We start from the raw sequence: 15,840 nt of genomic DNA, 5'->3' as shown, positions 1-15,840 counted from the left end.
ACCGCGAGATGCGAAGATACCAACGAGGCATTGTGCCGCGCCAGCTTTCGCACCATTGTAACATAAGCGCTGAATCTCTCGGAGCAATCTTTGTTTGTTTACTTCAACGTGCTGACATGACTTATAGTGTTATGATACCAAACATTTATTAATATTCTAAATCCTCCCTTATCACGCAAATTATCGATAAAAAAATATTACAAGTGATAGGTAATTGTGAAATTAATACACGTTGCTTTTCATGCGGGATACAAAATCTTAATTATTAAATAAGGTTCTAAATAATTAATACTGTCTACTATTAGTTGCTTCAAAGAGTAGGTATATATATCTACACCTGCCTATCTACCTATATATTGGCTGAGCTTGTTGTCGTTTGTCTTCAATAGAATTTACATTACGAACATTAGTTAGTTATTTTTTTTTCTTGTAAAATGACGATTCAAACTATCTATGTCGCCACAATCTAACAATTATTACGAGTGAATTCATACATTTTACTTAACACGTAATGAATTAAATAACACGAAATCAAATAAATTTTGAATGCCAAAATAAACAAAAAATACCTCAGTTAATCTTACTAAAGTGTAAAAAGTTGCTTATCTAATGCTTGAACAAAAAAAAATACTATTTTTTTATACGCTCGCATTTTTATCAATGCTCAATTTTTTATATTATGGTATATCACTTACATTAGTATTGTTATATTATGGAAGTAACGAATTATAACCTGGTTAAGTATTTATATTTTTAATATTAACAAGGCCGACTGTGTACATTTAGCGGTTCATAGAGTGATTATGGTAACCGATACATGGTTTCCGTACCACTTGACCATGAAACCAAGTAAACAATAAGTGACATTAACAGGAGTATTAAAATTGCATTCCTGCAATGTACCGATATGTAAGAGACATCGGGCGGCCATATTGGATTACTTGCGCGTGTCGCTCCGGTTACATTGCGCACGCGACTTGACCACACGCACGCCATCTAGTTGAGAATGTGCATATCGATAGTTAAACATTGTAAATGTCGGTACACCACAATAGATCCTCTGTCGGGTATCATTTTTAAACGATGTTAATCGATATTATTTTGCACGCATATTTACTTCTATCTTCTATACATATAAATATAAACTACGGAAATTTTACTTACAATCATTCCTGAACCTAAACCAGTCGAATTTGCTATTTCATAAAGGCTACTAAACCCGTGTTCATAATGAATTTATTTCGACTGTAATATATGTACAAACTCCCGACAGTAGCTCAAATATGAATCCTGTACCGTATCAAGCCAAGATACTCCCTAAGGATCTTAAGATGTACACGACGAATAGCAATATCAGATACGCAAATGCTACACACTTGAATTTGAACCTTCTGCCAATACAAATACATTCACAATCCACAGTCACCAATTGTTTTCTTAATACGGTTTATATCTGTAACATGTATAAAGGGGTAAAGTGAGACAATCGTAAAGTTTAATAATAATTACATTCTCAACTCTCCTCCCGACTTGTGCGCAATAATTAACCGCTCGGAATTACTTAGCCGAAATAATTTAATGTGACGTACGTCCAATTATTCGTGATGTGCAAGATGTCTTTATTGAAAAATATAACGAATATTTTCCAAAAAAGGAACCTTTTCTTTTCTTATAACCTATTGTAATTTAGTTTGAATATAGAATTATCATGATAAAATAAATTATTATTTAACCTTTGGTGACCTAATAATTGTTTTAACAAGAATTCGTGTTTCATGGCTTAGCTTCACATAATATTTATGTGGTCTTTAAATTTATTTGACCTGCAAATAAAATGTAGCCGTAAGTAGATTTAACTGTTCTGATTTAAATATTTAAAACTGACGTAAACCGAGGTTTAAGAGCAGTTATTTGACGACAAACTTAACAAGAACTGTGTGTGCTAGCAATTCTGTACTTTATAAAAGACCATTTAAAACCGGTTACGTTATGTCTCTATGGGGTGGAACTGAACCCTTGTTCTAGTTGTAATTTACATATGGAATTACAAGCCGGAATAACGTCGTTTATGCATATGTTTATGATTTGGAAGCACGTTTATAGAGTGAGATATGTTTTTGTTAGAATAGAACCTACAAGGAAGAACATTTTCATACCACTCATATTAATATTCGGTTATTCGCGTAAAGCAGATGGTACATGTATTAAAAATAGCATTTTTGATTATTCTTATATAAAATTGTGCATACTTATAGACCGTCGACCTATGTATCTTATTTTGAAAATGAATGAAGACGAACATAAACGAAAATATTTAAAGCATTCTTTATTTTATTTTGGTTAATTCTTATAGACTCTTTATTTAATCTATCACACTATATTACTTAATTGTTTAATTAAAAATATTACGCAATAGTGACACGTATTCTGCAAAAATAAAAACAGACACACTAGTAAGACCAAGAATTATTTATAACAAAAAATACGAACTTAATCTTCAGACACGCTTAGCATAATTTTAAAAGCATTGAAAAACTTCTTCACCATTAATTTTCGTTAAAACTTATTAATCATAATTTCGTTTTCTTCAATAGGAACAGGGAATTGTAATAATATAAGTCAAGCCTCGCAGCTGGAACGCTACGACTGTATAAATATTCTTTATATGCAGTTAAATTTTTTACACCGCGCCCATTATATCAAGAAGTTTGCAGAAAAATGAAAAATTACCGGTCAGGGAGCGACCGCAAAAACATCTCATAAGGAACAACTAATGAAAGCTTAGAGCTATTCGCATAAATCTCCCTTACATTTTTAATACCAATATATCTGCGGAGGGGAGCTTTCACCGGGGAAAGAAAAAAATGAAGCCGAAAAACAAAACATTCGTGGACTCGCGAATTTATATCTTATTTAAATAACAGATGTTGTCCGCTTATAAATGTAGATATTTTTTAATCAGTACCTTACCGAGGACATAATGGTATCAGGCGATCTGCCGTCAGCTGGTATGTAGATGTAAGGGAGTTTATCGTGTTTGGTGGCTAATTTAAAAATCCCTCTCGCGGGGATTGTTCGCATTGCGAGCGCCGTCATCCCGAAGCGGCTGCGTGATATCTCTCTTGACCCGTATACTTTTTATTTGCTTCGTTACCTAAGCTTTTTTCGTATCGTATCGAATCTCAAGGAGTCGTGTAGTCTCATTAAAATAATACAGGGCTACCGGATAATCTTATCCGGTGTGTTTCGATCGCAGATTGGTTGCGCGTGCGCCGATAACACCGCGAGTTATTCCGGCGGTTCTCGTTCCAAGCACTACTATTTTTAATTTATTTTGTGCGGACATCTTCATTATTTGTACTTTTCAATACTACACAAATGCATATCATGGCAAAACATAAAACAAAACAAATGTAAACCTTCAAAAATGAACTAAGTAAAATATTTTATTAGGAATATAGATAAAACTCGTTCCAAGATTCCAATAAAAAAAATGTAAACGCAATGTTGCAATGATTTTATGATCTAAATTTCACACATAATAAAGAAAGGCAATTCGTATGATTATTAGCGAAGAGACTGCGGGAATAATCCTCCACAGTAACATCTCCGTGTGACATAAGCCGGAAAAATCTAATAACACTAAAATAAAATTGCCGACGGTTTGTAAATTTAAAAAGCATAGGGAAGAAAATTCGTTTTTCGCAACGTGACAGCCATTATCGTTACTTTGAATTTGTCATTTAGAAATATTGTTAATTCTGTTAATGTATTAGTGAGCGTGTATCAATCATTGTTTCATGAAAATAATTAACGTCATTTAGTTTTAAAACAAGTTTCTTAATCAAATAAAATTGTGAAATTTTACATCTATTTATTGCAACAATGATCCAGCTTTATTCGCACTTCTTCATCTTCTTAAGCATTTTAATCAGCAAAATTGCACCGTAATATTTCCTTATGCTATTACTATTAAAATTTTACCTTCAAACCGCCGAAGTCTTCCTTTCATTCTGTTGCTTTTAAAAGGACTAAAGGTGAACCAGAGGGAGAAGTAAATGCGTTCTTTTGTTTCCGCTTTCAAAGACCCATTTTCGTCGTTCTTGCCTTAACGCTCGTTTAAATTATTTTGCCAGTTTTGAGTCGTAAATTTTAAACGGACTTTAATTGTTATTTTAACTGCAAGCACAACTTAGTCTTTGCAATGGGGCTGTGGAAATATGTCTTAATTCGCTCACCCTATGACTTATGTGATACTGTTTTATTGCTATTTTGTTTTGATATTATTAATTTATTTGAATTGTGTAGTAAATATTAAGTTTAATTTAAAGCATTTTGCTTTAGTTTAAGAATATTGGATTTTAATATTTTAAATATATTGGTATAATTTACACAAGAGTTCGTTAGAATTCGATAAGGATATCAAACTTTGTAATTTAAATATTGTTGTTGCCTTTGCTGAGTGCACGAAATTGAAGAGAAATAAAATTACCCTCTACGACCCTCTGGGACCCGATTCGTAACGACATCAGACTAAAAAAATAACAAGAAAACGACTTTTCAATTCAAGAGAACACTTATGTTTTAAACACAATATTTCAAGAGTCGATACGATATCAGTTAATTACTTCAGACCATTATTAAATTGCGTAACCGGAATCGATCCTTTTGTTTATGGGTTTCGATCCTTTCAATCATCTATCAGCCATTGAGCTTCGGTATAATAATAATTGTCCATAATTATATATTCCCTTGAACGGCGCATCACTTTTATTGTTATTTTATTTATAAAATGGTAATTTTTTACTCGGGCCCACTCTATCGTGTTCTTAAGTTTGATTGATTCGATATAACGATCGATTTAGTAATAATCGAATGTTCTACGGAGCTTTGCTTTCTATTTTCCTTGTGTACGACGTTAATGCCAACCTTTTTTATTTATTAAATTATTTTATTTAATACACAAATAGATACTTTATTATAAAGTCATATCACATTTGAGAAAATTGAGAACAGATATTTTTTTGGATTTTTTAAATTTAATTGGGTATGTGTTGGTCTAGTAAGTAATTATTTGCGGACTCATTACTCGTATCTATAACACGAACATCAAACAATACAAAGATAGATCGGTCTGGACTCAAAGACCACCGGGAGCATCTTTTGTTAAGACGCCTCGGCTCACAAATCGCGAGATGCGGAGATACGGCGCGCGCGCATACCGACGCGGACCTTAATGGCCGCCTCGCCGAAGGTAATTTACGTCTCATGTGCGAAACCACTCTTAACTAAAAGCCCTGTAAATTACAACATACAACTGGATTGATTTGAAATTAAACTCAAAACGTTCTTCACAAATTGAAAATGATTTTAATATTTATATAAAATATTTTGTATCAAACTCTTATTTATTGAACTGAGGAGTCCTTTGTTTTAATTAACTTTAAGAAAAAAATATTCGAATTTCTAATAACACAAAGTATGTATACAATTGGTGCAAAGTGTGTATATAACGGTAGCTCAAATTTAGTTCATGTAATTTAAATATGTACTAAGCCGTACCATCATGACTGGCATAACTAAACTTTCCTAAATTTTTGGTTTCATTAATATACAAATTATACGAAATTGATTTATTTTTGTTTTTATACATAACTAATTTTACTCTATCGGAACCATTAATAATATCATTAATAATTAGTAAACATATACTTCATTCTCATTATAATTATGATAAAAAATAATAACGTTGGATAATCTCTTGAAAATATAAACAGTAACAGAAAATTTAACAAACAATGAACACGACAACGTTTCACTTTACAAGATTGAATTTCGAGATAGTGGAAGTAACTCGCCTTTATTCCCGGCCCTATTACACGGCACACGAGAGCAAGTTAACTTGTCGCTGTATTATCTTCTGTAGATTATTGTTTGTCGATACAGAAGCTACCCGGCACTGGTACTGCCTCCCTGCAAAATATCACGTCTTAATGATCGATATCAGATCGATTTTTCTGTACACAATATACGAGTATATAGAATGGAATGAAAATAACTTTATAATAATAAACAACTTATTGTATTATTGTACCTAGAATGGACAAGATAAGAAACGAGTATATCAGAGGGAGTCTGAGAGTACCAATAGTTGAAAAGTTGAAGTATTATAGATTAGCGCGGTATGAAGAGAGATGAAAGGCATGTTACCAAAAGGGTGATGAGTATGAATGTTGGTGGATATAGGGGACGGGGGAGGTCGAAGAAAATATGGATGGATTGCGTAAGAAAGGATATGTGTATGAAAGGGGTAAGTGCTGAGGTGACGAGTGACGGAGAAAAGTAAAAGGAAAAAAACATGTTGTGCCGACCCCACGTAGTGGGATAAGGGCAGGAAGAAGTATAATAAGCAACTTTGACATTGAATTGGGAATGTCGAATAATCTATGGTAAAATTATTAGGGATTCGTGAAAAAATTGTCCTTTGAATATTGGCGAAGTTGTTATCGAAACTTTCATTAAATAAAGTAGATATATGTAATTAGTTAAGTTTAAATATAATGATATTAATGAAGAACTTTTTGTAGTGCTAATATAGCAGCACTATTAGCATTATGAAATATGTAAACCTAGTTTGTTTATCTTTACTCCTTGTTCGATTGGAGTAGAGTATAAGTGAAGTTTCATTGCGGTAACTGCAAGTCACACGTGATTAGCTGGTGGCATGAACAATTGAACAATTATGATTTAACTTCAAAGTAGGTTGCCGGTGAATAGGAAAACAATAACTAATTGCATAACATAACAAGAATCGTGTAAGTGATTTTTTTAAAGATTAATCTTTGACTAAATTGTTGTAAATAATATTAAAAATAAGAAAAAGGAGGTCAAAGTCAGCTATTCTAAGAGTCTCCTTGTTCTCTATTATGTTTGTCTCTTTGTGCGCACATAACTAAATAACATTGAATTTAAATGAAATAAAAAAAAAATATACGCATAGGATTTGTATTTACTAATAAGCCGAGAACGCGTGAATCTTAACCGATGATCGTGGGTTCAAGCCCGGGCAAGAACGACTGAAATTTCACCAATCTGCTTAATTTGTGATTATAATTCATCTCGTGCTTGACGTTGAAGGAAAACAACGTGAGAAAACCTGCATGTGTCTAATTTCACTGAAATTCTGCCACATGTGTATTCCACCAACCCAATGTATTTACCAAACACAACTATTTCAAGGCAATAATTAAATAACAATCTATATTTCATCGTTAATGTGATCGACGATATAGCTCTTGGACAACACAAAAACGAACTGCATTCTAATACTACGAATAATTTAATTTTAAGGCCCAATCGTTTATTAAGATTCACATTTTCAATTCATTCATTTATATATAGATACATACGTATCAATTCAATTTAAAGCTTGCATATTTAAAGTAACTTTATCAGGTAATGTAATCAATCTATATATATCTAACGAATAGGAAACATGTTTTATTTTCTTTAAAGTAAATTTGAACTGATTACCTAATTTGTTCTTGAATAAACAATAATCAGACATTATAATAAAATGAATATATCGTTTCAATAGCAAATGTAATCAACAAACAGTACTCGAAATCTATTACCGAGATGTATTCAAATCGGAAGTAGCTCCCCAATAATTTCCGTCAGGTTAGGTTTAATTGAAAGTTATGCAAATCTCTCAAATCAACTCCTTCACAATGGTGAGGATTCCGAATGAGTTAATCCGTGTTTATGTTCTAATCGGCCCCTTGCTTGGCCTTGTTACGAGTTTAGTTAACTGTTTAAATACAATGCCTTTTGTATATCGAATCATCCGTTTGGGATTTTAGACGGTTATCTTGTGTTTTTATATATTTATTAAATTGAAATTCAAAATACTTGTATCAATAAGTGGACTTAATCCCTGAAGACAAAAGTACAACTGTTTGAAAAGCTTATAAGTATATGCGTTTATGAAGTATATAAGAAAAATATATATATTTAACTGAGCTCTTCTTTTTTTGTAGACATCTCGTGCTTAGCAGAGAACGAAAACATTGTGAGAAAACCTGCATGTTTCTAATTCCACTGATATGCAGCCTATCCTACAAGCATTGGATTAGCGTAGCCTTAGCTCAGTAGTGGGACATTCACTTTAATGTATTTAACGATAATTTTTTTGTTACAGCTGAATTGAAAATGGACGTCCTCAGAGAACGGGAAGTAAAGGACAATTTGGAAAGACAACTGCTTGATGAACAAAAAATGAGAGGTAAGTGCAATATTAAAACGGGCTATGCTCGGCTATAAATAGTATTTGGCTCCAATAGCTTATACTTAGAAAACATAGTCCAATAGACATAGATGTAGGAGAAAGGAGAAAAGAAACAAAAGCGGCGTAATTTCAATGCCTTCATAAATCGCCCGTCACGACCGCGCTCCGTATTCGCCAAAATTAACAGGAGATCTTATTACTAAACCATTGTCTTCTTCCACGACACGTTATTTATTTCCTACATTAAAACCTATTATCTAAGATTGAAACGGTATATCCATCCGTGGCCAATTTTCTTTCCGTGCCACCGACACATTGCTCTTTCCTGTATAATTGTTTGCTACAATAGATTGCGGATAATCGATTAAAATGCATTTTTATTTTCCTATTCACACGTACCTCTCAACTAGATGTTATTGTTACCTGCGATATCACATTTGTTTTACTTTCCCAAGACTCGATTGCACGTTTTGATAATTTCTATAATAATTTATAGGTTTATTGATGGTATTTCTGATATCACGCGGTGCTATTTAATTGTTATAAATATCATTGAGATATCCTATTATGTTAATTGTATTATGTTTTTGATGTACAACATTCTGATTAAAAAACATCAAGTAAACCCTGATAGATAACAAAGGTTAAAATTACATGCAATACAATACCACCCTGTCTTTACGAATAAAACGGAGTCTACAAAGAAAACGCACGGGAAGGTAACCTTTATACAAATGTCAGGCAAAGCGGTAGCGTTGACCTACCCGCCCTAAGACAAAGGGTTATTCCTTTTATGCAAAACTTTAATAAATCTATTTAAGTAAAATAATATTAAGTCGAGATGGCCTAGTGGTGAGAACGCTTGAATCTTAACCGATGATCGTGGGTTCAAACCCGGGCAAGCACCACTGAATTTTCATGTGCTTAATTTGTGTTTATAATTCATCTCGTGCTTGACGGTGAAGGAAAACATCGCGAGGAAATCTGCATGTGTCTAATTTCATTGAAATTCTGCCACATGTGTATTCCACCAATCTGCATTGGAGCAGCGTGGTGGAATAAGCTCCATACCTTCTCCTCAAAAGGGAGAGGAGGCCTTAGCCCAGCAGTGGGACATTAACAGGCTGTTACTGTTACTGTAATATTACATTTGATAGATAATTTAACACCCAATAGTAATAACATAATAATAATAACCCAAAAATAAGCTAACATGATATTTACGTTGCTCAATATAATAATAATTCTGTAATAAATTGAATTAGTCTTAGTTTTTGAGCCTTTTTTTTGTTTTAGCATGTAACGATGGGGCCGACATATAGGTTGCCTACAAAGGCCCCTTAAAAAAAGATTTAAAATATATATATAGTAATAATAATAAATGTTTATGAATCTTTGCTCATCCCAAAAGGACTGAGAAATACATAGAATATTTGATTTCAAATTCGACCATTATCAGTTAATTTTCTTTACTGACGCGAACTGTTAATGGATTTTGCTCGATATTTGACAATCTCGTGTCCGATGCACTAAAAGCTTTTTGACAATTACTCGGCACACAATTAAAATGATTGGCAAAACTCAGACGCTTCCGCACCATTGTTTGTTAAAAAAATTCTTGATGTCAAATTATAAAAAGTTTTATTATATTAGGTATACAATTTTATAGGTATAAAATTGTTTTATCGCAAACAGTTAACTAGAGAACGAAGAGTAGTTTGAATAACAAACTATTGCTCGAACACCGCAATGGATGCTAGCAACAAAGAGAATCGCGGATCCCATACATATTTCATACGGTGAATGAACCCGATTGCGACGTGAGCAATACTGGTAATTGCCAAAAACCAATCATCAGATAGCGTTCTATGTGTCGACGGTATGAAATACGCCTTCGGTTACAAAAGCGATACTATATATGTTAGCATGTTAACTGCGTTAAAATCGAATACATAACATACTTTAAAACAAGAAAACTTAAATTTCGAGTTTCATATTTTATGAGACAAATTAGCAAAACGAAATCAATTTAAAATTATAGTTTGTTCATTAATTATAATAACAAATTTTCTTCAATAATTAGAATACACTGAATAACAATTATGAACATATTTTATGGAAAACTTTTCGATAAGTTTAATAATACCGATAATATGAACGTTTTGTAGCAAGACCTTATGACGGTGGATTTAATATAATCAATTAATCAGGGTAAATCAGAGTCTGAAAATTGGACTAAAGCATGAATCAAATAACCGTCCAATAGTCATTCGTAATTATTATTATTTGGAATAGTCCCTTCTCGTATCAGAATGCAGTATCCGAGTTAGGTTAGTCATTATAAAGCAATACCTATGTGGTGTATATGTACACGACTGTCAGTTTAGTTTGAGAGACCATATTCTAATTTTTTTTTCATATTTTAGAATTGGAACGTCAATAGTAGAAAAATTTTTTTTCTTCATTTTAACAAGCCAGTAATAAACTGTGAGATGTGTGTTAAATACGACTGTAGATAAATAAATATTGTGAAGATAGAGAAATAAATATTGTTGTGCAAGTAGGAGTCACTAGGTAGGATGGTAGAAGAGAAAAATACACACTTCTAATAAAGTTAATAAAGGCAAGAGAATGACTTTCCATCACGATACATTCATTTCTGATAAATGAATCATTTTAGAACATTTAGGCACTCTATTTGCTCAATTTAAGCTGTTCGTTTAAATTATATTTTAACTACTGATGATATATTACATATACTATCGCTTTGATTTATACGTTTATAATTGGTATGGACAGCTACTTCTCAGGGGTGGGTGTGGGGGTAGAGTTCATATCCAGAAGGGTTTTAATCCTATTTCACCTTAACATTGTAGTGTAGCTAGCAAGGACTGCAAGAATCCATACTTTGCAAGTAAGTTTAAACTGATCACTGACAAAAACAAACTTTACCGTTAAGAGAATATTACGATGAAACTTATATTGTACATATTATCATGTTTTGGGATATCTTAAAAAATATTGATATAAAGTATGCCACCTAAAATATATTTTTTAACTTATATACATATATTGCTTATCTATCAAGCAATGTTAAGAATAATTAATTTTCATAGTAATATATTTCATAAATATGCACGATAGAATTTAATAGACAGCATATTTACAGCTTGTAATCGCATAAAGATACGGCGAAAATATCGCACAATACTAAAAACCCAATCTAATAACTCACATTTTTTATAAAATACTAGGTAAGTTGCTTCTTCATTTCTTTAAATAGAAATAGTGCATTATATTATTTGTAGTATCGTTGTTACCTCTAACGTTTGACGTATTTGCAATCGAAACTCGAGTATATTCGACAATTCGCATTGTGTTCGAGATTTTGTAATTAAATAACATGTACGCCGTAACATTACGGGCGTCTTGAAAGGGTTGGAATGGAAATGTTTCGCCAATTATGTGAACATTACGTACGGAATGGAGGGTTATCGATATACCTCACGACTATACTACATCCACCCTTTGAATGAATATCTCTTACTTATAATTAATAGAATATTTCAAATCAAATTGTCTGTGATTCGAATTCGTAATGAAATTTCATACGTGAGAGGAATGATGATGAATTTTCTGTTCAATTACTTGTATTAATTTTTATTTTATGATCGATTTTTTTTAAAAACATAACAATATTTAAATAAATATTGTACTAGTTACTGTAGTGGTATATAAATTGCATCATTTATACGCCTATATATCAGATATACGCTATGCCCATATCCTAATGCAGGTCCAGGTCTAGAATAGCAGTTCTAGATAATAAATTACAGATAATTTGAAATTGTAATATTCGATATCAGTTACCCTGACGGCGAAACCCCTTCTATTTCAAATGCTATCACAAATCGGACAGGCGAGTGGTCAAATTCAAATGAATTGTTTTGTGAAACAATCGTATCAACATACATCAGTAGTCAGTCTAGGGCATTGTTAGGCTACCTAATACACCCCAAATAACTGTTTCGATGACGGGAATACGTCATGAATCATAGACAATGTGGCTACTAAATTAACGATATCAAAATATTTAGAAATAATATATTTTACGTTCCACAATTGTAATATACAGTGATTGAATTTATGAGAAACCAAGTGCTCATTAGGGATGTTTTTTTTTTGTAATAAATAAAACCAGGAACTCGATCGCAGCGCCACCTACCGAGTTCAGTCTAAACCATAAAGAGCTCCACTAAGATACACAGAAAAAAAACGGTTCAACCGTTTAAGAAAAATTCAGTGACACACACGTTCAGATGAATTATATATATATGTGTATATAAAATATCAAATCCAGTTTCGAATTGTAAAAAAAATATCATTGCTTATTAATATTTCCATAATTGTAATTTGAATTGAGTAAAGGTTACAATTTAGTGCAGTTAACGGGGAGAATGTTGTTATAGCCATTGAGGTTGCAGAGATCCCAATAGATGCAATCTGCACTGTCGAATGAGCATCTCACCGCTGCTATTGTTCCCGACATTAGACGGAAACCTCCCATTACGGAGCACGTTCCTGTCATACAAACACTTTCCAATAATACGCAGACACGTTCGAAGACATTATGGCGTATAGAGAAGACGAAATATTTGATTTGCCTTATGTTTAGCACATTTACTTATGTTTATACACATTTACTTTTTCTGAAATTGAACAATTTTAAAATACTTTTTATAAATGTATTATTTGTAATTTACTAAATAGTATGTAGTAGTAGTATATACTGCATAGCATGTCGTTGGATCGTGACGCGTTTGATTCAGAAATACCGGCATAAAGACACGCACTACCCAGTAGAAATATGTCAAAAATACTTCCGATACTTAATAAATGAGTATCGTGAAGGAACGTGAACCTACGGTACAAACGACGAATGTCAGCTTGAAGTGAATTAAAAAAACCTTACTTAAGACTTACGGAAAATAAGAAAATTCTATTTTTAACGCTATAAACAAATTTTTAATTTATAAATAATAAGATACTATTCTCTTTGATCGTTACAATAAATTCAAATCATTACGCTCAAATTAATCCAAATAATTATTGACAATCTTAAATTTTCAAGTTAAGTCAAATATCTATTTAGTATGATATCATCATACCTAACTTTCAAACTAATAACAAAGCCTTACCAACTTACCAAGAATCATGTAAACTGACATACGTTGACATGGGTATAACTGCGGAACCGTCGATATTCACCGAAGTTTCTGGGCGGTTTATGTCTAATTTTTCGCAATTGTGGTATCGTGAGTCAAACTTTTTGGCGCTACGAAATTTTCGTGTACGACGAGTAAATATTTGCACTTGAACGATGCAATCGCGATTCATTCTTTTTTTGTTTCGCCGCGGCTTTGGGAAACTATGTTTGGTGTCGGTTGGTTTTTTAACTTAATAATTGAGAATTTAAAATGCTCTTTTATTTTCAGATACAAACTTGACCAGAATCATTAAATTGTTTCTCAAAAACCTGATATATTATTATGGTTTTATTTTATATTTTAGTATCTTAGTTTTCACCATATCTGACGAAAGTATTGACTACGTGACCTCTTTACCGACGCCCTATAATGCAGGACACGTCCCTTGAGGAAACATCTCACCTATGTGTAATTTCTATGGTATAATAAAACTATAAGTAGTTAATAGGTTCTTTAGAGAAACTTATAATCTTTCAAGATTGGGGTAAATAAAAAGAAATAAATAATATAAACCTATTCTTCAGTTCTATAAAAATAAAAACGATACTTCTACCTCAGTTTCAACTGACAAGCAACCTGGGCTCGTAAACAAAACTTTTCTTTTTCTTGTACGTCCTAATGGATTTCAGTTTTTCATTTCGAGGAAATTTTCAATTTGAGAGACTACAAACGTATAAATCGGATCAAGGGAGGATGTTCTGGTGAAATGAAGCGCAGTATGGGCTTCGGCCGCGCATGACTAATGCAGATGATTAGATTTGGCCGACTGGTCAACTCATCTCTCCCTAATGTACGAGCCGAATGCATGCAATAAACACGGCGGGAGAATGAGGCTTAAACATTATATTTTTAACAAGGTTATGTTCTCTATTAAAAACTGACTCGTACCCATAACAGTTAATTAATAAGACGACGCCGGACCCAGAATAATCCTATTCAATGTTCTTTTGTAGATTTTATAGGTTAAAGATCTATGTCGTTTTAATAAGAATACAATTATATCATATCTAGGTAGGACGGCTTTATTTAATATTGTTGCGTTCCAGTTTAAAGGGCCAGAGTGAGCCATTGTAACTATAGCACAAGGGACATAACATATCAATTCCTAAGGTTGATAGCGCATTGGCTATGTGAGGATTGGATAATATTTCTTACACCAGTGATAGTGGCCCATTTGACAGTCCGCATACCTGTAACATAAAAAAAAACATTAGTAAAAGCTTTAATTTCAATGTTTTCAAGAATAAACTTCCACAACTACATTGTCAGTTAATTCAAAACGCTTGTATAATTTTATACTTCAACGCAGTAGCTCCAATGATCCTTTTCATTATTTATACGATTACCTTGTCCTAGTAAAAGTCAAGGCGTGCTAAGGTACAGTAAAGGGCGGCTTCAGAAAGATTCAAATGAAAGGCATTACACATTTCACCGCTAAGTAAAAGACGCTGTAGTCATGAGTCCTGCCGTACTACACAAATAGACTACCTTATAAGAAAGGTTATTTCTCTCTTATTACCTTATCGGGACCGGTGTCGGTACTATCATTGTATTTAAAAAAAACACTATTAGTTAAGCTAAAGATTTTAATCATTATAATAAAAAATATTCTGTATCGAAATACCAAAATATTTTTTTAAATATTCAAAGTTGCATTTAAATTTTCTTTTCAAGTTAACTATTGAATTTAGACACTTGATACCAATATTGGTGGTGGAAATATTATTTTCTATGCACCGAGAAGAATAACGAAGGTATAATTTAAGTAATTCAGGTGAAGTGGATAGGCAGTTTTATTAAAGAGAATATATGTATGGATGACGTTTAATTTAACAAACCATCAACATTCAGAACGCAATAATGTAACGAAAGCCGGGAATATTTCACAATGTAAGCAACATTGTAATTACAACTTCTGTAATTACGAACTTGTAACTAAAGAGAACACATACGGGAACGATGCTAATCAAGGCCCTATTCAGATTCGCCGTACGAGAAAAGCAATAAATATGAAGCGCTAATAAAATCTCAGTAGCGGAAATAATAATAAAATATTACAAGACCCCAAGATTTTGTCTAATTAATTTTGTATACGTTGCGGGGCTGCACCGTCTTGGGAGTAACATACAATGAGTCGCGATACTGTAGCTGGTAACTCGATCCGGCAACTCGCTAAATTAGAATTTATGATTGTGTATGAAATTATTAGAACACGTTTTAAGGTCTACGTGATACACATACGAGTAAATAAAATATAAATATTATTAACTAGTTTTTATGTTCGTG

General features: G+C 32.5%; 1 protein-coding gene across 6 annotated transcripts in view; it reads left to right on the top strand.

The window, feature by feature from the left end:
- Nucleotides 1-15,840, top strand: part of LOC126771249 (dachshund homolog 2) — a 133,508-nt gene that overhangs the window by 92,851 nt on the left and 24,817 nt on the right. For all 6 annotated transcript variants that reach the window (XM_050491036.1, XM_050491037.1, XM_050491035.1 and 3 more), the window contains one exon: nt 8,201-8,284. In XM_050491036.1, the coding sequence (XP_050346993.1) occupies nt 8,201-8,284 (84 nt within the window). The remainder of the gene's footprint in view (nt 1-8,200; nt 8,285-15,840) is intronic.

This window comes from Nymphalis io, chromosome 10, assembly GCF_905147045.1.
Source record: "Nymphalis io chromosome 10, ilAglIoxx1.1, whole genome shotgun sequence".
Lineage (NCBI taxonomy): Eukaryota > Metazoa > Arthropoda > Insecta > Lepidoptera > Nymphalidae > Nymphalis > Nymphalis io.
Note: the sequence above shows the minus strand (reverse complement) of the source record. Positions and strands in the feature narration are given on the sequence as shown.